Source organism: Haemaphysalis longicornis, unplaced genomic scaffold, assembly GCF_048455015.1.
Source record: "Haemaphysalis longicornis isolate Haplotype H1 unplaced genomic scaffold, Haemaphysalis longicornis Haplotype H1 scaffold_2, whole genome shotgun sequence".
Taxonomy (NCBI): Eukaryota; Metazoa; Arthropoda; class Arachnida; order Ixodida; family Ixodidae; genus Haemaphysalis; species Haemaphysalis longicornis.
Genome location: NW_027526295.1, coordinates 73,083,496 through 73,104,027, shown reverse-complemented (window position 1 = coordinate 73,104,027; position 20,532 = coordinate 73,083,496). Strand labels below are relative to the sequence as shown.

At 48.1% G+C, this 20,532-nt stretch overlaps 1 protein-coding gene across 1 annotated transcript in view; it reads left to right on the top strand.

Annotated features, from left to right (window-relative positions):
* Nucleotides 1-14,703, top strand: part of LOC144168066 (lipase 1-like) — an 85,332-nt gene extending 70,629 nt beyond the window's left edge. Inside the window, exons 8-9 of the mRNA XM_077697151.1 lie at nt 12,557-12,625; nt 14,434-14,703. Coding sequence (XP_077553277.1) covers nt 12,557-12,625; nt 14,434-14,703 — 339 coding nt within the window. The remainder of the gene's footprint in view (nt 1-12,556; nt 12,626-14,433) is intronic.
* Nucleotides 14,704-20,532: the final 5,829 nt, after the last annotated feature.

The window sequence follows — 20,532 nt, the reverse complement described above, 5'->3', positions numbered from 1 at the left end:
TGCCATACAGCTCACCGTTGTTTAGCGCATTAAAAACTGCAGGTACATTTAAGGCAAAACTTGTGTATATAACCGGCTGCCCCCGCATTCATTTACTTTGGAATGCTGGTTGGGTTGGTTTTTACGGTGGTAAGCGAAAATGCGGCAGCGAAAGAAAAACATGGCGCGTTCGAAATGCGTAGGAAGGTTCCAGCCGCGCAAGAAAAAAATGGCGCGTTCGAAATGACCCAAAACAGCTCCAGCAGGCAAAATTAAAGCAAGGACAAAAAGAACAGAACTCCCGCTGGCACACTTTCAGGCAGGGGGAGCGCGAGCTGTGCAAAGGTGGGAAATTTGAATCACATATTGTTCAAGAGAGGGGTGAGACAGGGCGGCGAAGAGCGTGATGGGTGGTAGTAGTGAGCGGATAACGGCACCACCACCCGTTATGTCGAATCGCTGCTCTGCACTTCCGACAGCTTTCATATTGAGTGAAACGGCCTTCATTTTTTAGTTCGCCGTAGCGGCCGCTAGGAGGGCCGGTACTGGAAAAAGCTCAGTACAAAGTACCTTCATTTTCAAAGGAACATGCCTGACAATACTACTTTTGTTTGGTTTGGTTCTGTTTTTTTAATGGTGCGTTTTTGTTGTCCACCCAATGAGCAGATTCCGCGGTTTTTTTTACACGTCTGTTGGATATGGTTGCACCCCAGCCAATAGTACAGGAAGGGGAGACCGGTCGTTTCGAGGCCGGCTCTCCTCCTTCTTCTGGGATGACGGGGCCCCCACTAACACGTCGTCTCGCATTTTTTTCCGCGCTGCTGGCCTCTCACACGACCCTTTTCTGTGGAACTTAGCCCGTGTGTGTACACAGACGGGGCGGTCCCTGGCGAGAGATTCAGGCTCCGTGGGGCAACTCAAGGAAAAGCCGCTCTCCCCGGTTTGTTTCCTTTCCGAGGCCGTTTCGGCGAGGTCAATTTTGTGGTCTGCCGTCCCGCATCGGTCGGCGTCGCGCTGTGTTCTTCCTTCTGTCTACAGACGTCGTTTCTGGGCTGCCGAATACTCTCTGGGATATTTTTTGGTTTGAGCGACTCTGGTTTCAACAATATTGGACGAGGAGCACTAGGCGCATGGGGTGTGGCACACCTCTCCGGGCGCTTTCGCCTTTGTCGCGCGGTCTTTGGAGCGGGGGATGGGGTGGCCTTGCGTGGTCGATGGGTTACGAACGATTTGCACCCCTTCTCCTCTGAATAAGCGGTCCGGCGCCTCTCTTGCTCCTGCCACGTAGGGGGCCGGCTCCGGCGTTCCAGAGGTCCGACGGTCCATGCCCTCTATGACTAGTGCATCACGCTCTTTCGTTTTGAGGCGCGGAATACGGAACGGATGAACTTTTAGAATGGCGTTTCTTTATTTCTTTTTTTTTTCAGGTCCGCGAATTATGTGGCTCTCATCTTTTTTGTGTGTGCATATTCCGCAGCAAAAATCGCTGCCGATCTGTTGAATAAAGAGGACACAACTGAGGGGTTGTGGTTGAGGGGATGAGCCAAAGTAAGCTGAGGGTGGCGGTATGTGTGCGTCAGCTTCCTGTGAGCGGAGAACTCGAGGCTTTTGCTTCTTCTCGTCACTTGGACAACAAAAGAGAAAAGGGGGGATGGAGCTGTCGCGTTCCCATTCAAGCGTGAACTGAATGTCAGAGTGGAGGGGCTTTGGATCCTTTTTCGGGTTGTCAACTGCGGAAGTCTTCACATCGCAAAGAACTTTGCATGTCTGTACGTCTTTAGATTATTTACATTCTTTACATGTCTGAATGCCTGTTTCATTGTCTGTATTCTTGTTGCGTCCGTGTTGTTATTTTAGACCCTCCATCTCATAGGCGTCAACTACGTGGGGGCAACGGGGCGCGTGCCCCCACCGGGGAAGTTCGTGTGGAACTCTCTCCGTCCGGCCAGCCGGGGCCATCCTATTGATAGTTGGTGAAACCTGTAATGACCTCGCAGCTAGTGTAACTATACCGACCAGTACGCACCCGCTCTTTGCACGCTCTAAAGCGGTAACTACCCCTGACAACTGACATTTCGCCGGCGTTACAAGAGAAACATCGACGTCTCTCAGGACCCTTCGACGCAGTCGCACAGGAAAACGCGTCTTTCAATACTCCCATACAAATTATCGGCCTTTCTGCTGGCAAGACCGCAAAGGTACGGCTCTCCGCCCGTTGTGCGCTTAATTAAATTTGCGACATCTCGGTTTTCCCAGAAAAACAATGAAAGCGTGAACGTCTTCCACACAACCCTGGCTGGGTGCATAAGCGGTCCCAGAGACTGTTTTTTTTTCCTCTTTTTTTTGGGGGGGGGGTGGGGGTGCGAATTTCGATAGCGAAATACAGTAAAAAAAGACAGTAAAAACAGTAAAAAAGCAGTAAAGAAGAAATAAAACGGCACTCGTCGTTATTATTCGATGCTCCGCAGCATGCAGGTGTAGCGGTCCCCTTTTCCGAAATCAGTTAGGGGCGAAGAGGCTTTATTGCACCTCTGAGGATCTTTGACTTGTTCCCAAGCCTGCGCTCCGCGCATAAACGTGACGTCAAAGGTCGCACCCCCACTACAAATCAGTCGATGGCCTAAAACCGTTCGTCGTGACGCACGCGGAACGTCCCGAAATGCCGCATGCTGACAGGACCCTCCGATACCCAAACGGCAGACGAACACGCACCCGTGATGCCACGGAAGCTGCCCGCTCACTATTCTCGGAATGCGTCCTGAGCCGTGCGCGCACGCACACACACGGTTTGTAGAAATGGTGAGGAAGCTGGAAAGGAGGTGGCCGGTGGGGAAGCGTGCGGCCTTCAATCCAGTGGGACACAGGGAAGCCGCAGTAACCCAACGCTCCAGCCTCCACGCAGTGTAGGCATCGGCAAAGGCGGAAAATGGGGCCGGCCGGCTGTTCTGCGGAACCCCCAGTAGTCGGCAACTAGTAAACGAAGCGACTTCTTCGAAACAAGTGCACGTGGTTCGGCGGCCACGGTTCCAGCCTCGATAAAGAACCGCTCCCCTCCTTGCGCCACTTCTGCGGAGGAGGCGATAACCATGCCGGCGTGTGCGCGTATGCGGTGTAACCTTACGCGAGGGCCGCTAACCTCGCAACTACGAGGTTAGCGGCCCTCGTCAACTAAATTAATTTGAATTCAACAATGAGTACTTTCGGCAAGTTAGTGGAACCGCCATTGGAACCAAGATGGCACCAAGCTACGCCAACCTGTTTATGGGGAAGTTAGATGCCACATTCCTGTCTGAACCCACTTAAAATTAACCCCTCCTGTACAAAAGGTACATTGACGATATCTTTTTTATTTGGACCTACAACGAGGACGAGCTCCTCCACTTCATCGACTGTTACAATTCTGCACACCTGAACATCAATTTTACTCACACCTACTCTCAAGAGAGCATAAACTTCCTGGATGTGACCGTGAAAATTGAAGACGGTGAACTCACGACAAAGCTGTATCGGAAGCCAACGGATCGCCAGCAATATCTGCATTACCAAAGCGACCACCCACGTCACTGTAAAAATAGCATTCCTTATAGCCAGGCCCACCGTTTCAAACGAATCTGCTCAAAATCGGAAGATTTCACTACCAACGCCAAAAATTTAAAAACCATGCTGGAGGGGCAGGGGTACCCAGCGCGTGTAACTGATGACGCCATAAAAAAGGCCGACGCACTCAACCGCGTGGACCTAATTGCGAATCGTCCCCCACAACGCGACTTACAACGAACAGACCTATGCTTAACGTACAGCACCAACTTTCCTAACGTAAAAAACATCTTGAACCGGCACTACAACATTCTCGAACAAAGTGAACGCCTCAAACGGGCGTTTCCGTCCGTTCCAGGCGTCGTCTACCGACGATCCCGGAACCTCAAAGACACACTCGTGAACGCAAGGACGAATTCATTGTCCGCGCATAATGAATGCCGGCCATGCCTGAAACCGCGGTGCCTTGTTGGCCTTGTCTGCAAGGCAATGCAACAGTCAAGCACTGCTCAAAGCTCCAACTCAGAGTATTCTTTAAAAATTCGCGGGAACATGACGTGTGACACTTCCAATGTGATTTATTTGATTGAATGCAATGTGTGTCGAATGCAATATATAGGGCAAACAGGGACCTCTTTCAGGCTCCGGTTCAATAATCACAAAGCGCACGCCAAAACGCGCCCGACCCTGCCCCTCTCCAGACACCTCAGCCTTCCAGATCATTCTTTCGATAAACTAAGCGTCACGCTCTTAGAGACGGGGTTCAGGTCAAACCGGGAACGAAAACAACGTGAATCATACCTCATATACCGATTCAATATAATCAAAAAAGGTATAAATGAGGACCCAGGCACACCTGCAGCGATTAAAACATTGTCATCTACCTAACCGTATCAGTGGCGCTGTGTATGTAGCCGGAGCCGGACTCTCGAAATCACATGCACGTGAGCGTTTGTTCAGTGGATTTTTCCCACATTGCTGATGTTTTTCCGTTTTTGTTTTCATTTTTCTTCCTTCTCTCCTTTTCCGCTCTTCGTGTTCACTCCTATCCTTTTCTCGTTTTTTTTTTAATTCTCTCTTTTATAATATTGTGTTATAACTTTGGAAACCTTTTCTAAATCTCCATCACAATCTTACAATTAAGTAATGTTACTTAGTGTCGGTGCTGTTTCAGCAATAACTTCTGTTTACCTTCTCCCCAAAACACGTGTTCGAAAATTGGTTGGGGGATTTGAACGTTCAATTGGATATGGCGCATAACACAGAAAATAAGCAATACAATTCTGTCGAGCGCACATATCTTTGCCGCTGTTATCACTATTCGCCCCCGCGGACTGGTTACATTTTTGACGGCTAGCAAATCTATTTTTCCCTCCCTTGCACCTACAATCGTCTTCTAAGCCGGGCTACCGAACCACGGCCGCTGGATGAGAGCGCACGCAGTGCGCCTTTCATCCAGCGGCCGTGACCGAACCATCGGGGTTTATTTTCTCCGTTTTCCCCTCCATCCCGTTGAGCAGCTTGCGTTCTGGTTTGGCTGTTCCCCCCCCCCCCCCCCCCGCATCCCCCACTCAGCGGAGGGGAGACACCGACGACGCACGGGTTGTCGCTGAGCTGCAAAGTGGCAGTTCTTACAAAGACCTGAAAACTCGGCCTAGCGCCCCGTTCTCGGAAGGCGTCCGTCCGGCGAGGGGACGGTAGAATGGTGGCGGACCGTTTCCTTCTGCACGACCACAAAACGTCCTTTAATTGTCTCAGCTCCGGGAAAGGGCCCATAAACGGGCTGTAAAATGCCTTGTTCGCACTTTCCGAACATATGGCGGGACACTCGCTTTCAATCAACGGAAACGCGATCCCTCCGAGCGTCTGGGCATTTGCATGGTGACGGCTAGAGGCGGAAGATATATTGCCTTCTCTCCTTTGTTCTACAACCCCACTTTCGGGCGCTGTTGATGTTTTCCCGTTTCCGCCACCACTCGAATTCCTGTTCAGTGCTCTTTCGTCTCCCTTCCTTCCTTTTTTTTTTTTTTTTTCAACTATCTTGGCGTCTCTCTCTTCATTGTTCATTTTTTGTTCATTTTTTGTTCATTCTTATAATAAGGAAGATTTCCGCATCGTGTTTGTGTTATTCACGTATTTTTGTGTGTGGTATCGTTTTCCATTCGTAAACCCGGTTTCCACTCTCGACATATATGCTCTCTTCCGAAGCGACCGAAGCCATCATTCCCGTAGAAGACTTGTCTCGAAGTCGAAACGTCGAAATAAACCCTCCGCTGTTGCTGTTACCGAGGTTTCTTACTTTGTGTTCACCACGCCTTCGGCCCCATCGCCAGCATGCCAGTTATATATATATATATATATATATATATATATATATATATATATATATATATATATATATATATATATATATATATATATATATATATATATATATATATGTGTGTGTGTGTGTGTGTGTGTGTGTGTATTTGCCCCCACCGGGAAATTGAAAACTCTACGCCTATGCTCCATCTAATGTAATACCCCGCACGGGTCCGTTGAGGGAAACCATAACTGTGACGATGGAGTCCACTGATATCCTTCAGAAGCCGACTGACAGCATAAAAGGTATCAGTGGGCTTCTGAAAAAAGAGACGACACTCTGCACGCGTAAATGCAATGACGAAGAGGACGCCATCTCCATGTGATAAAGCTGCTCACCTCGCTCCCGCGGGGGCTAAAATGCCCTGCACTGAGTCCTTCCCTCAAAGACAGATTCGATTCGATTACGAGGTTTCACGCGCGGACGCTACACAGGCAAAAAGGCGCGCCGTAGTGGAGGGCGCCGGATTAATTTTGACCGTTTCGCCGAGATCTCGCCTGTTATTGTCCGAGCTCGGCCGCACCGCTCTTTAAAACAGAACACATCGACCCAAGAACATGCGAACATCTCTGTGCATATTTATTACCCGATTTACTAGTATCTATCGATTATTATTGGACTATCACCAAAAGTTCAAAATAGTGTTTCCTCTGCGTAGGATCTGAAAAGTGGAGTCCCGTGCCCGTGCATACTGCTAGGCTTGGACTCCCTTGACTTGGATTCCCTTCGCGCTCTTTAAACCATCGACCTAACAAAAAAGATCTATATAAAGTGAGGAGCATCGCAAAGCCTGGACAACACAACCTACACAGGAGTGTTTCCGGAATAAAATTACTAGTATTTAAAAGAATCCACTCGGAGTAACATTCTCTGCTTACACAGAACGGTGGGCATGTGACGTCCGCAGTGCTGTAGTAGCATTCAAATGAAAATAACAAAATTATCGTCAACGTAAGAGCAGAATGCGCTCCAATGGCCCACTAGGTCATTTGGACTTCCAATTTTCGCAGTGCCATAAAATACCCTGCACTTATCATTAGTATACAGCACGCTCTATCTCGTTAAATCTGATGCCGAGGTTCTAATGGTCACTGTATTTTTATCAGTAATTATTACGTTCTCATCCGTGTTTGAACGAGACTGCTTGCATCTTAGTGCACTCCCTTTCTTCATTGAGTTGACCAGCTGACCACAAACAACTGTGCGAAAGGATAGTGTACTATTATGAGCAATACGAAAGGGAACACAGGAACGCGTAGAAAGCACACTCAGACCCAGCTATGAGTGATACGCTGTCGGAAACAAAGTGGAAAGGGGGACGCTGTTCTGAGAATTGTTCCCATTCCCGCCGTGCATCTTATCGGCTGTTGGAAGATACCGTATTATCGGCGAAACGACGTAAGCTGCTGCTTTTCAGAAAGGCCAGAGTAAGGGGGGGGGGGAGCGCCCTCCTTTCCCTCTTTGTTTTTCACAGCGCCATCCGCGTATCGCTCCGAGTCTGTTTCAAGGCTGTTCGCCACGCGTTCCTCTGTTCCCTTTCAAATTGCTCATAATAGTACATCTAACTGCGTGGCCATAAAACGGAAGGCCCGCTTGCTTATGTGCATGGTTTTTTTAAGCAGCGCACCGATAGGACGGCGCTTAGCCGTCTTTTACCTTTTGCAAGAAGCCCAGCCGAAGTGTATACTAGCTTTGAATCTGTGGTTCAGATCTTCGATGCTGAGGTCCATCCACTGGAGTTACTGCAGCATGCAGCTCTATGACTACAAAGGGTCGCGCTTTAAAGACCGCACTGCCGCCCATAGTTCTTAAAACACCATCCATGTCTAGGGAAATATGAGTGCAAAAAGCAGTCGGCCGCTGCAACATGGGGAAGCACTTGGCTCAGTATCACAGAACTTTTTTTAACTAACTGAAAACATCACACTACGCTGGAAGTTAAATTTCGCCTCTCCATCATCTTGGCGAACGATGAAGACGAAATAATGATGCTCTTTTGAGGCGCGAGCCGTGAGTACGATCTCGACTCGCTGCTCCGATGACCGACGACCGATGCTTGAAGCGGGTGAGGGATAAAGACTGCTTCCTTGCTGGATATTAGGTTTATTTACACTATTTACATTACTCCAAGTTTATATCAGGTCACAATGACGGTTACATTGTCACTCTGCCAACAGCAGCCTGTTCGGCCGAGATCTATACTGCTAGATCCCTCTCGACCGACCCTGGACAAAACCCAACACTCCGGTTTTTAGGCCAAAAACCACGCCTCACAAGGGGGCGTTCAAGAAAGAGCGAAAAACCCTTTCAGAACAATTAATACGAACCATTCATTGGCCACACGGACCAGCCAATCCCACACATTTCCACACCTGCGGTAACGTGACACAACACTCTCTCTCCTGCACGGATAGTACGTTTCCCACGCACTTTGTTGCAACCGACCAGCAAGTGCAACCTAAAGTCACTGGCCGCGCGGAGTGGACACACCATTTCCTTTATCTGGGCGGCATCTGCTCAAAAGCCGAGCCGAAGGCTTAGAGCGGTTTTCGCGTGGCTAACCTCCTCCCGCGTCCTCGCCTTGGCGCCTCTCATCTGCGCGCGCGCCGGGACAATGAGGGAGTCGCTGCTAATCCCCTCCCAGTCTAAGGGACGCCGCCGTGCTCCTGAACATCCCACGGGAAGAGGCGCTGCACGCTCAGGCGACCTTCTTTGAGGTGAACGACCCGTCAACGACCGGCGCCGACGCCGGCGTCGCAGATTCTGCAAACTTACAGCGCGCGCCTTTTCGACCTAAGAGACACCATCATTTGGCTTCCCGTCAGCTTGTCATGACGAATGACCAGCCACCTCCGACGCGACAGAGGTACTCAGGCTAAGCGCCCCCGCCTTTTGACACGCAAAAGGACGGGCACAAAACATGCTCTCAGCGGCTCCGAACTCGGCGTCCGTGCGGCTGCATGAAAGGGACACAAGATAGCAGCTACAGGCGGAGGCGACGCCAATACATGAGCCACCGGCGGCTTTCATTCATTGAATGAGGAGCCCGAACTTAACACTGGATGTGAACAAACAAACGAAATCGCTCACAGCTGCAGAGTCATTTGCTCATCAGTTTAACAACGCACAAACACCACAGACGATTAACCCAACGGTCGTTGAAAAAAGAGCCCGTGCGGTCTATTGCCCTCAGAGTAAATCCCAAACAAGAATGGCCGCAATTACGCGGAATCGCCCGTGGCCCTATGGTCGAACCGTTGCACACTGAATAGGGATGTCAGGCCAGCGTATCACTGTGTTCGCAGCCCTATGACGCGTCCGAGAGCCAGTCAGAACGTGAGGCCCGCGCTTACTCGAATTCGAGCCAATGGGGACGTCAAGTTTCACATGCCTGCGTTCACAGCCAGTAGAATTACAATGGCATGTATGTGAGCTCACACGTCAGCCAAATGTATTTTCAGTACTTCCATAGGCGCAAGGTCCAGCAACGCCGAAGTTTTGCGGTACTTTTCAAGACGGCTTGAATATGGCGCGAAAATATTGCACGAATTAGCTGTGGGCATTGCTTTGAGGTGCTGTGTAAGCGTCACGGTAAGTGACATTCGAAGAACAAAGACGTATAGTCAGTACACTTTTTCAAATGTGAAATGTGTGCTTTTTAACACAGACCCGCATTCCGGTATACGAAGCCAATTTGTCAGTTGGTGCCTCTACCCAGACAGTCTTACATTACGCCCAGGTAAGAAAAATTTACTTTCAAGCACCAGGCCTCGTATGATAATTTGTCACTTGCTGTATCGATATGAAATGTAAAGTATTTATGTCATCAGCACACATAATCAAATTGCAGTCACAGTAACCCTGCTTATTTTTCGCTATGAATATTTCAAGCAACTCTATTTTATGACCCCGCTAAGGTAGTATGTCGTGCCTATCTAGTGCCTAAAACAAAATAAAGCCCTACCAGTTTGAGCATCGTTAGTGAAACAAGCACCACATAACTGCTTTCTGCGTTTTAATAAAATTGGCTGCAAAAAATATTCGGCACTTGTGTTAAGAACATACTGATTCGTAATACAGCTGATTACACCTCTTTAGTATACGCACTTCTTCGGTACGTATTCACAACAGAAAATAAAGTATTTAACACAAGGAAGTGTACGCAAGCAAGGCACGGTCCAAAAGCTTCTAAAACCCTGTACAGTAGCCGACCGTTTTTTCGGACTCCAAAAATTCGGACTTGCTAGATATTCTGGACTTTCCCGAGGAGCCGCCGCTGTCTAGTCAGAGCAACGAATATAAAAAAAACGGATATTTCGGACAAAATAAAGCGAAAAGTTTGTTTTTTCCGGACAAACTTTTTTGCGACAGACCCACGGGGCGACTCCAGGACGACGCCATCTTGAATTTTAAGCCACCCGGCTAACTTCGACTTGGATGGGGATTGGCTTGATTGCTGCCGCGGTAACCAACTTTGTTTGATCATGGAGAGCATAATTTTGCATCTAGTGTGCGGCGGAAGCTTTGCACAACAACAATGGACAACAAAACTTTGGCTTCGTTGTTTAAAGCTTACGAAGAATACATGACGCTTGCAGAGATGCAAGCGGAGCTTATCAGGAGAAATTTAAGGCAAGAAATCATTTGCGACTTCGTCGGTTGCATTTACCTGAAATAAAGCTCATTTTTGCGACTTGCGGATTTTTCGGAGTGCTCTTTTATTCGGACTATTTTTTGTGTTCCCCTTCAGGTCCGAAAACTCGGTCGGCTACTGTATCTAGAAACGAATGGGAACCAATAAGGCGGTATTGGGAGCACCGCTGACCTACGACTCGCACGGTCGTCGTCGGAGGCCACCCAGCAACAATGTTTATGTCGTCGGACAGATTAGCGAAAGAAGTTATTACTCTCAGTCTAACCGAGCTCCGCCAAACATCTTACACCACGGATTAGGCATGAAAGCAAAATTTCAATGAGGTTACTTTAGTAGAATGTTTTATAGGTAGTTGCGCAATCTATTCTCATCTCGACGTAAACAACAAAGTTCTCTGTAAATCATACAAAGCAGTAGTGCACTGAACACACAGCGAATTTAAATACTGCTGCTCGCAACCATGCGACACAGTGTATTGAAATACGAGGAGGTAAAGATCCAGAATGTGAATTGCTTTTCAGTTTGATAGTGACTGTATTCTTTGCGTCCCATTAGAGAGTACTGTAAATAATTGTTTTAGAGTGTCTCACTGCGATAGAATTAAGCGGGATTAGATTTCTTTCAACCACAGTACCCTTTCTTGCCAGACTACCGTGTACAGTTTGGATGCCAAATGTTCACGATTTCTAACCGCGTCAACGCAGTCCAAAATTATCAACAATAGACGTTCGAATATCGCTGCCACCTGCACTCCTCAGTCGTTCCTAGCACCAAAATTTCAAAAGATCGCTAAGTGTGAGGGCTGCACTTACCTAGAAGAGAACCTCGAAAACTATTATGTTCATTTCAGGAGAGGCGGATGGGATAGTTTAAGTGATAAAAAGAACTGCTGCCTGGTGCAGATATCGACACCAGAGTTACAGCTGTCTAACGTAAGTCTTTGACGTCAAAATTATTCGGCATAACACAACAGGAAAACAGTGGCGACTACTTTGGCCAGGCAGGCATTGTGTGGCGTTCTCGTGGTGGACTTCTCGGAAATCAACACACTAGTTTGTAAAGCACACAACTTCGAACCGTTTCTTTGAGATAGACCTTCTGATAAGTTCGTCTGGGTATCCGTGAGCAGTTATTGGGGCGTTTGTTTAATTATTATAAATTTCTTGTCAATACCCCTAAGTCTCATGAAGAAGTAGCCACGAACATTTCTTTCCGCTTCTTCGCATATCTGCTCTATCGTTCGTAAAACGCACGGTTGTGGAAGAGTTCCAAGCCATTGATGTCGAAGTGCTTTCGTAAGACGAATAAACATTGAAAGTTTACTGTCCTTTTTGTTGTTATCTTTCTATGTACGCGAAATTGATGTTGCAGTATATTACGCCGGCCCTTTTGATGTCCGCACAGGACGCTTACGAAACCGATCAGGCTGCTCCGATCAAACAAAACAAGTCACATAACTTCGACTTTTATTCCCACCAAGTAATATTTTTTTAGTAATGAAAGCAATATGGGAAATATCACCCACACGGAGAGATTGTGTTGCATTTTAAGTTGCCCAGTCTAAGTCTACACCTGTGGTGCCTTCAGCCGTCATGATCATCATGATCATCAGTCTATCTACGCCCACTGCAGGGCGAAGGCCTGTCCCATAGATCTTTAATTATACTGGTCCTGTGCTAACTGTGACCAATTTATCCCCCCGACCTTCTTGATTTCACGTGCCCACCTAACTTTCTGCTGCCCCCTGCCGCGCTTACCATCTCCAGGGATCCACTCCGTTTCTGCTCAGTTTATCAGTTTCTGCCCCGTAGATGAGTACCAGTAAGATTCAGCTGTCATGCACTTTCTTCTTCAGGGACAGTGGTAGGCTTCCATTTATTACTTGAGAATTCCTGCCGAGTGCACTTTACCCCACTCTTATTTTTCTGATTATCAATGCCTTATCAGTGTTACGAAAACACTGAAATTTCTAGTAGTCTGATTGGAATCACATTCTTTCAAAAACTGGTTTTCTCTTACAGGTACACAAAGCGCAAAATCTGGTCAGGTATGATTACGGCAAAACTGAAAACCTCCGTCGCTACTCACAGGTATGTCCTACATGCACACCTGACTCTGTATTCTTGTTTAAAAACAAGTCTTATCAAATGCCGTTTTCGAAAGATATCAACGTTTTCGTGCAAACGTTTGTTTCGGTATGTGGTTACTATTGGCAAATGCATTCGCCTTCATTTAGACACAATCCTTGTTTCAGAGCGACTTCCTGCATTGATTTAATTTCATTTTTACGCCCGTACCACCATGAAAACAGCCGCCTTCTTGATAAAGGCTAATTCAAAGCCCACCACGCAGCAACACGGTGCTCTTTTATAACCAAAGAGCCAGCACGCGGCAACGTTCGGCTGCGGAATAGGTGCACCTAATTGTGGGGAAGGTTTAAAACTATCTGTCACGTCATGGTTTGCGCGACGTTCAAGAGAAGAGAATTCGATCTCTAACATTAGAAAGGCTGGACCTCTCTAAGACAAGCGATGCGTAACAGACGATTCGGTTTGGACCACTTTTATTTTTATAGATTACTCGGCAGGCACTTGGAATGGACTTCAGAGCTACTGTCGAATATTTCCTGAAAGGTTTTCCTAACGGCAGTTTCAACTTTTCAGAAAGCCATTTTGTTAGTGATGACGCTAGAGGTTCCACGCGAAGAGCGAAGCGACATATAAATATAATTAGAAAGTAATGCTGCCTCCGAGTAACCCAGATAAATTTATTGTGTGTTGAACCGCGGCTCTGCTACTTGTGGACACTTGGAGAATGGCACGAGTTTTCAACGATCTTATGAGAGGGTAGAGAAAGACGTAGCACGCGCGTATTCCATGCTGGCGTTTTCTCTGAGATATTTTGCGGCCGCAGCGCGACGCTCTACCGACCAAGCCACGGACGCGACGCTGATATCAGTGTTAGTGACGCGCCTTATATCTTTAACGCATTCAAACTACGTCGTCAGCGGCGTGCGTTGGCGACTCAGCGGCGTTATAGCGGCTTGATAACTGCGTGGTGTACACGTGATACTACAAACCCGATGGAAGAGATGGAAGAGAAGGCTGCGAGGCGGTGGGCAGTTTGTTAAGGACGATTGTGCTATGTCGCCTTTCATAGCCTCAGGCCTTTTTTGTTCCAAACAGGAACAACTGTACTAAAGAAAATTGAGTAAACAAAAAACGTTTCACCTGCTCGGAGTGTTTTTCGTGAATAGTGAGGTTCTGTTTCAATGTGTTCTACAAAATCACGGCCAAATTTGGCCGTGATTTTTTTTTTTTTTTTTGCTTACAGATATCGTTTTCATTTCTCTCATTTTGTACTTTCGTTTATTTACTTATAAGCATCGAATAGTTTTCGATTATTACTACTCAAAAAACAGTTAGAAATGTACGGCATGATTGCGCAGAACGTACTGCGTCTCTTAGTTTCTTGAGGAGTTCTTTGCCCACTGACGGTAATGGTGCTTCTGCTTCAAATCGTCCTGTTACTATTGGCCTGAAAAGTAAAAAGCGGTGCTTAGTTATAGTAACATAATATTTCTGTAAGGCTTCTTTTAAGCAGTGCACCTGGCATTCGTCTATACATTTATCATTTCTTGCGTTGCTTCAGTTTCCGGAAGGCACGCCAAAACTAAAAATTTCAGGGGGAGGTTTTTAACTGAAACTGTTTATGTTGAAATTAAAAAAAATTATCCGGACCTGCTGGTTGCAAAAACGTTGACAACGTCGCGATCTGCAAAACAAGACTAATTCGTCGCTTGCAATAATGTGGCTGGAAATGGTGCCAGAAAGAGCAATTATGGCACTTCTGTGGACGCGAAATCATAAAACAGTAAAGCGGTTTCTTGCCTACTCAGGAAAAGCCGCCAGTCTACCCACTGGAAAAGATCCGAGCTCCTGTAGCGCTGTTCAGAGGTTTGGCCGACATCTTTACACACCCCAGGGACTACGAAGACCTGAAGCAGCGGTTGAGGCATGTTCTGGTGGCTGACTACACAGTGCCAGACCCCAAGTTTACGCATACGGATTTTGTATTCGGCTTCAATGCCACAAATATCCTGCACGTCCCCATGATGAGCGTTTTGCGGAACTACACCGCTTCCGATGCGTCATTGCTACTAAGGTAGTCATTAGGCAAAGGAAAAAAAATTGTACGTGCCAACACTAATGTTCTCTAAAAATGTCTGCGCCTAATTTTTATGTGCTTTGCTCTTACATCAAATAAATTGATCTTTCAACTGCTAGCCTTGGTCTTTCGTCTGAAGATTGAAGAAAAAACCCCTAAAAAACCATTGATCAGAACGTTGATTCTTCAATTCTGCGTGATTTGACGCCACCAAACGATTGTCTGGTATTCAAATACACGCTAATAATATTTACAATATTCGTTTTTAAATAGGTAACTATTGCTTGCCACTCCTTCCGGTAACGTCACACCAGCAGTATTGAATGAATAGAATAGAATATTGTAAATTTTTATTACTTCTCATCGGCTGTTCTAGTCAAACTTGTCGCGACTCACAGATCCACAAAATAACAAATAATAAATAAACAGCTAGTTTTGCCCATGTTCAACTTGGAGACTTGGGCCAAGAGACTTGTGCCACGGATGCCGAGGAGGTCGCTATCGCCGTGGCTGTCTCCGAGGTTGAGTGCCGCACACTGTTCAGTGACTCGAGACTGGCCGTACGCAACTACGCTAAAGGTCGCGTTTGCGCCAAGGCGGCCGCCATCATCGGCAAGGCGAGGCTCCAGGGCAGAGAAGTTCGTGTCAAGTGGTTTCCGGCGCACATGGGCGAATGCACAATTGCACCCAACTACAACGAGACGGCACACTCGGAGGAGGCAGTTCTACTATGACAGACCAACACCTGCCATTCCTGTACGGTTCCTGCCGAAGACGCCGACACCAACCACCTACTATGGACGTGCCCTTCCCTTAGTGCAGCGAGATCCAGACACCTTCGCGGCACAGGCCTGCATCCTGGGAGACCTCCTGATCTGCACCGATGGCTGTGGGGGCCCCACCACCGCTGTCTTCTGGATTTCCTCCGGGAAACGGGTGCCAACTTGTACCTCTAAGACTTTATGCCAAAGGGCATACTATCGCAAAAAAAAAAGACCGGGTTCATCCTCGGTTCGGCAACGCTGCACAGGTTTTATCCAGAAGTTTATTCGACGGGTGTGCGTCAAGTGTGTGGTGTGGGCCTGGCAGACCAGTGGCACATTTTCTGGGACTGTGCCCGGTTTCCAAACGAAGCTCAATCAAGAACTTATCCACCGCAGCTCCAGGACGCTGCACGCAGTACCGACAAGGACACCCAACTCTGGGCCGTCCAGCAAGTCCGGGGTGCGCTCGAAAAGCACAGACCAGGTGACCCGGTAACGGGGAAGCGTTGGGGCTGCGCCTAGTAACGGCAATCCCTAGGACGACGCCGGGCCCGCGTCACGGCGCTTAGTCGTTTTGCAGGCACAAATAAAGTTTTTCCTAATCCTAATCCTTAAATAAGCAGGGTTTCAATAGATTTCAACAGATTCAATCAACCGGGTTTCAACACCAGCACAAGGGTTTCAATCAACAGGGTTTTACAAGGGTTCAACAGATGCAGCACGATTATCATTGTTATTTGTAAAAACGATCCATTGTGACCGTAATCTGAACCAGCTGCGCTCATTTTTGAACCGTAATATTCCGAATAAACACGCATGGCACTGCAAAGAGATGGTAAGTAGGGCGTGTTAGGGAACAGTTTTAAATTACATTTATCTGGAGCAAGACGACACCCAGAGGAGGAAAATGGAAAGATGGCACAACGCACTTAGTTATATTTAAAACCAAAACTATTCTCACTAATCGGTAGCCTAGAGACAGAGCGAGAATAACTTTAATGAGAACCAGCGATGTTAGCTGAGCCGTCGGGCGGGCTTGCTACGCTAGATGAGAGAAGAAAAACAAAAAGAAAAAAAGAAAAAATGTGAAAACGAAAAGATGTCATTTGATGCGGCCAAAATTTTCAATCACATAACTCTGTCCAGTTCTGTGCTCCGAAGAAACTCCAAAAGAGCTTTGATTGCACGCGCAGCCTTACTGGGACCCGACCATGGACCCAAAACAGCCCTCAGCTCAAGTCCCGCACCAAGCTGCCTGCACAAAGATAATATGAGTTTCTGTCTGTGCACGGTGTACTTTGGACACACGCATATAGTAACATGATGGATGTCTTCTCGTGAGTCACATTGGGAACAAAGAGGTGAAGATGCCTGCTTGATTTTGTACAGGTAAATATCCCGTGTAGGCCACATTCATGCGCAGCCTATGCAGAATGGCTTCCTCGCGCTTGCTAAGTCTAGGTGGCATTTTGAAGGTGCACTTGGGATCAATCTCATGAAGAGATGCGTATTGTTGCCTTGCATCAGTCCAGATAGACATCTGCGCATTCCATGCGGCTGATGAGGCGAGATTGCCGCATCCTTTCTCGTGAATGGGATCGGCACAGCTTCAGTGCAGAGACTGTGGGCAGATGAGGCGGCTTTGTCAGCTGCGTCATTGCCGGAAACTCCGCAGTGGGCAGGAAGCCACTGCAGATCTACGCGGTGTCCCCTTTGTATGGCTTGTAAGTGCAAGAGATTGATTTCCCAAGCCAGCTGTTCTTTTGGAAGCGATTTCCAGCTTTCGAGTGCTGTCTTGGAGTCTGTGAATACAGCCCATTGATTGGCCGGCTGATTTAGAATATACTGAAAAGCAGCGCGCAGCCCAGCCAGCTCAGTAGCTGTCGTCCAGGACTTGTGGCTCAATAGGGCGCAGGTGGTAGTGAGTGACGAAGGAATCGAGATCCCTATCGCCGACAATGTAGCCGTCACTGAGCCATCAGTGTACACATGAGTGTGGCCTTTGTATTGGTTGCTAATATGCTCCAAGGCAAAGAACTTTAGAGCCGGGGCTGGTATATCCGCCTTCCGCTTAAATCCAGGTACCGTGGTGACAATTTTCATAGGAGGGAATAGCCACGGAGGGTGAGGAGAACAGGCTGAAGGCTGACACTGGGAGGGCATAGCGTGCTGCAGCACTTCAGAGGCCCAGGCGGCAGCAAGAGGATGCCCATGTTGCCTTGCCACAACGCGGAGGTGTGTGCGAAGTTGCTCCATTGCCTGCAAAGCAGTGGGCGGAAGCCGTCTGCTCTCTGTCTTGGTCACCATTGTGGAGGTGGTCTTCGGGACACCAAGACATATCCTCAGTATTCGAGCCTGCAACCCCTTTATATTTTAGAATTCCCTTTGGAAAGAGAAGTCAGAGCTGGGAGGTTATAGCGAAGTAAGCCTCCGCAGAGAGCGTCGTACAGCCGTAAAAGAGAGCTGACGCTACACCCATCAGTGCTGTTGGAAAGCATGCCGAAGATGTGCGTGAATGACGTTAACTTCTTATTTAGGCTTCGGATGTGAGCCGTCCATGTGATATGGAGGCCGAAGGTAACACCCAAAAACCTGTGATGGGTGACATACGGTATCGGTACGCCTGCGGCCGTTAACTTGTAGTTTGAGACGTCCCGCTTTGTAAAGGCCATGGAAGCGCACTTGACCGGTGATATCACGAGGCCACGTGTTGCGAGAAAGTTTTCAATTGAACTTACAGCACGCTGATGTCTCGATTGGAGCACACGCCTGTTTCGGCCCGAGCACCAGATACAGATATCATCAGCGTACATGGAGATTTCAACCGATTTCGCAGGCATCTCTCAACGCCAATCATTGAAATATTAAAGAGAGTCGGGCTCAATACCCCACCCTGAGGGACACCACGGGTCACGTTATGGAGGGATGTATCACCATCCGCTACAGACATGTAGATGGTCCTATCAGAGAGGTAATCAGACATCCAGTCGTACATTCGTCCCGCGATGCCTACATACCTCATTGCTGTCCGGACAGCTTCATGGAGAACACAGTTGTATGCCTATTTAATGTCAATGAAGACTGCAATGGTAATTTGCCGTTCGATCTTTGCGTGCTTCATATGTGTTGCAAGGGCAATTACGTTGTCAGTGCTGCTCCGGCCCTTGCGGATGCCCGACATCTGCGACGGATAAACGCTTATGTCATTCAGATCCCAGTCTAGGCGAAGCAGTACCATCTTCTCCATGAGCTTCCCAGTGCAGCTTAGAAGCGCAATACGCCGATACGGATCAATATCCGTGGGACGATGCGAGCTCGCTTCCACCCAGGCTCAAGACGGCCGGTCTCCCAGGAGCGGTTGAATATTGACAAAAGCCACCGCTTCGCATTGCCGCCTAGATGACGTAAAACCGCATAGTTTATCCCGCCTGCGCCCGGAGAAGAGGCTTTGTTAACTGAGCACAGAGCAGCTTCAAGTTCTGCCATAGAGAATGGTTCGTCCGTGTAGGGTGTGTTCGGTGATGGGTTCGCAGCCCTGGAAATGGTCTTGGTGAATACCTCGGTGCGTCAGTAATTTTAGTGCAGAAGGCTTCAGCGACATCTAAGTCACTTACCTACATGGCGCGAACACACTAGAGGAATGCAACATCACCGAAGGGACTACGAGGGCTTTATGAGTACTGGCCATGATTAGTTGGAAATCTGCGCTCGGGAGCCCAAGTAGGCAAGGAGGGAGTGTACAGCTAAAGCAGTACCATGGAATCATGCACAGTACAGGGTGCTGTAGGGCTAGTTGGTACTACATTTCAAGGGTAGAAAAACTGCGCGTGAAAGACAAGACAACAAGGAAGGGACAAGACGGGCTCACACTCACAACTAGCTATATGGAAAAAACGAGCACGACTATACGCCATCTATCGCACATGGGACGAGTGGTGAAAGGCCTCTCTTTTACCCATGAAATGCCAAGCGATGACTGTCTGCAGTTCTTAGATCTTCAGCTTACGTTTTCATCTGACCATTTTTTTTGGTTTTACAGGCCAAGGGTACGCAAAGGTTTCTTACCCTACAAGTTCGCACATTCAAAGGCGGTCAAAAGAGCGGTTCCCATGGCCTGTCTTCGAGAAACAATTACGAAGTCTCGCCACCACAAGGTTCAGGAAAGGTTCGTCGCCCAGTTGTCTCGGTTGATGACGGCTGGCTTCCCTTTGATGGTCTTGATAGTAGTGACCGTGTCGTTGTTGGAAAGGGTCAAGTTCAGCGGAACCCGCGAGGGCCACGCCCCTAAGCGTAAAAACCCAATGGTATTAACATATGTCCACAGAGTGGCGCACCAAATGAAAAACGTAGCCAACAGGCACGGAGTGCCGGTAGTATTTTGTGCCCATTGCAAGTTGGCTAGGTTTTACCCCAAGCTCCTCAAAGGATCAAACAAGGCCACAGCATGATTAAAGAAGCATGCTACACAGTTTGTACAATGATCTACTGGGGTTGCATACTCTATACCCCTCAAATGCGGGAAGGTATATGTGGGGAAGACCGGCCGTTGTGTCAATGACTGTTTGAGGGAAAACCAGCTATCAATGAAAAAAATTCCCTCGCACTTCCCCGAGGGGGAGAGTGTGTAAGTGCGAATGCACGGTTGTTGATTGCGCGATTACGGTGGATATCGTGATCTTGGAGTGGAGAGGAGGCGCCCAACACCCGCAGTCACTGAGCGGAGAGAGGAGGAGGAGAGTAGCGCGCGCCCATCTCCCCCCGTTGCTAGGGAAGACGAGGAGGAAGACGAGGAGCGCGCGCACCCGCAGCTGTTGCTATGCGGACGACGGCGGCGGACGATTCAGGCTCGCTTAAGTGCATTCGCACTTAAAACAAAATAGAGTATCATCTTCCACACCTTTGTTTCGCCTGTGAAGACAAGCCATGTCAGCCGCAGTTGAACGAAACGAAAGTGCTGAGCAGAAGCCGGACACAAATCGGCCGTGAGTTGATAGAAGCCTTTTTTATCCGCAAAAACCATGAAAATTGTGTCAGCGAATCTTCTGTTACGTTGTACCGAAGTGAAT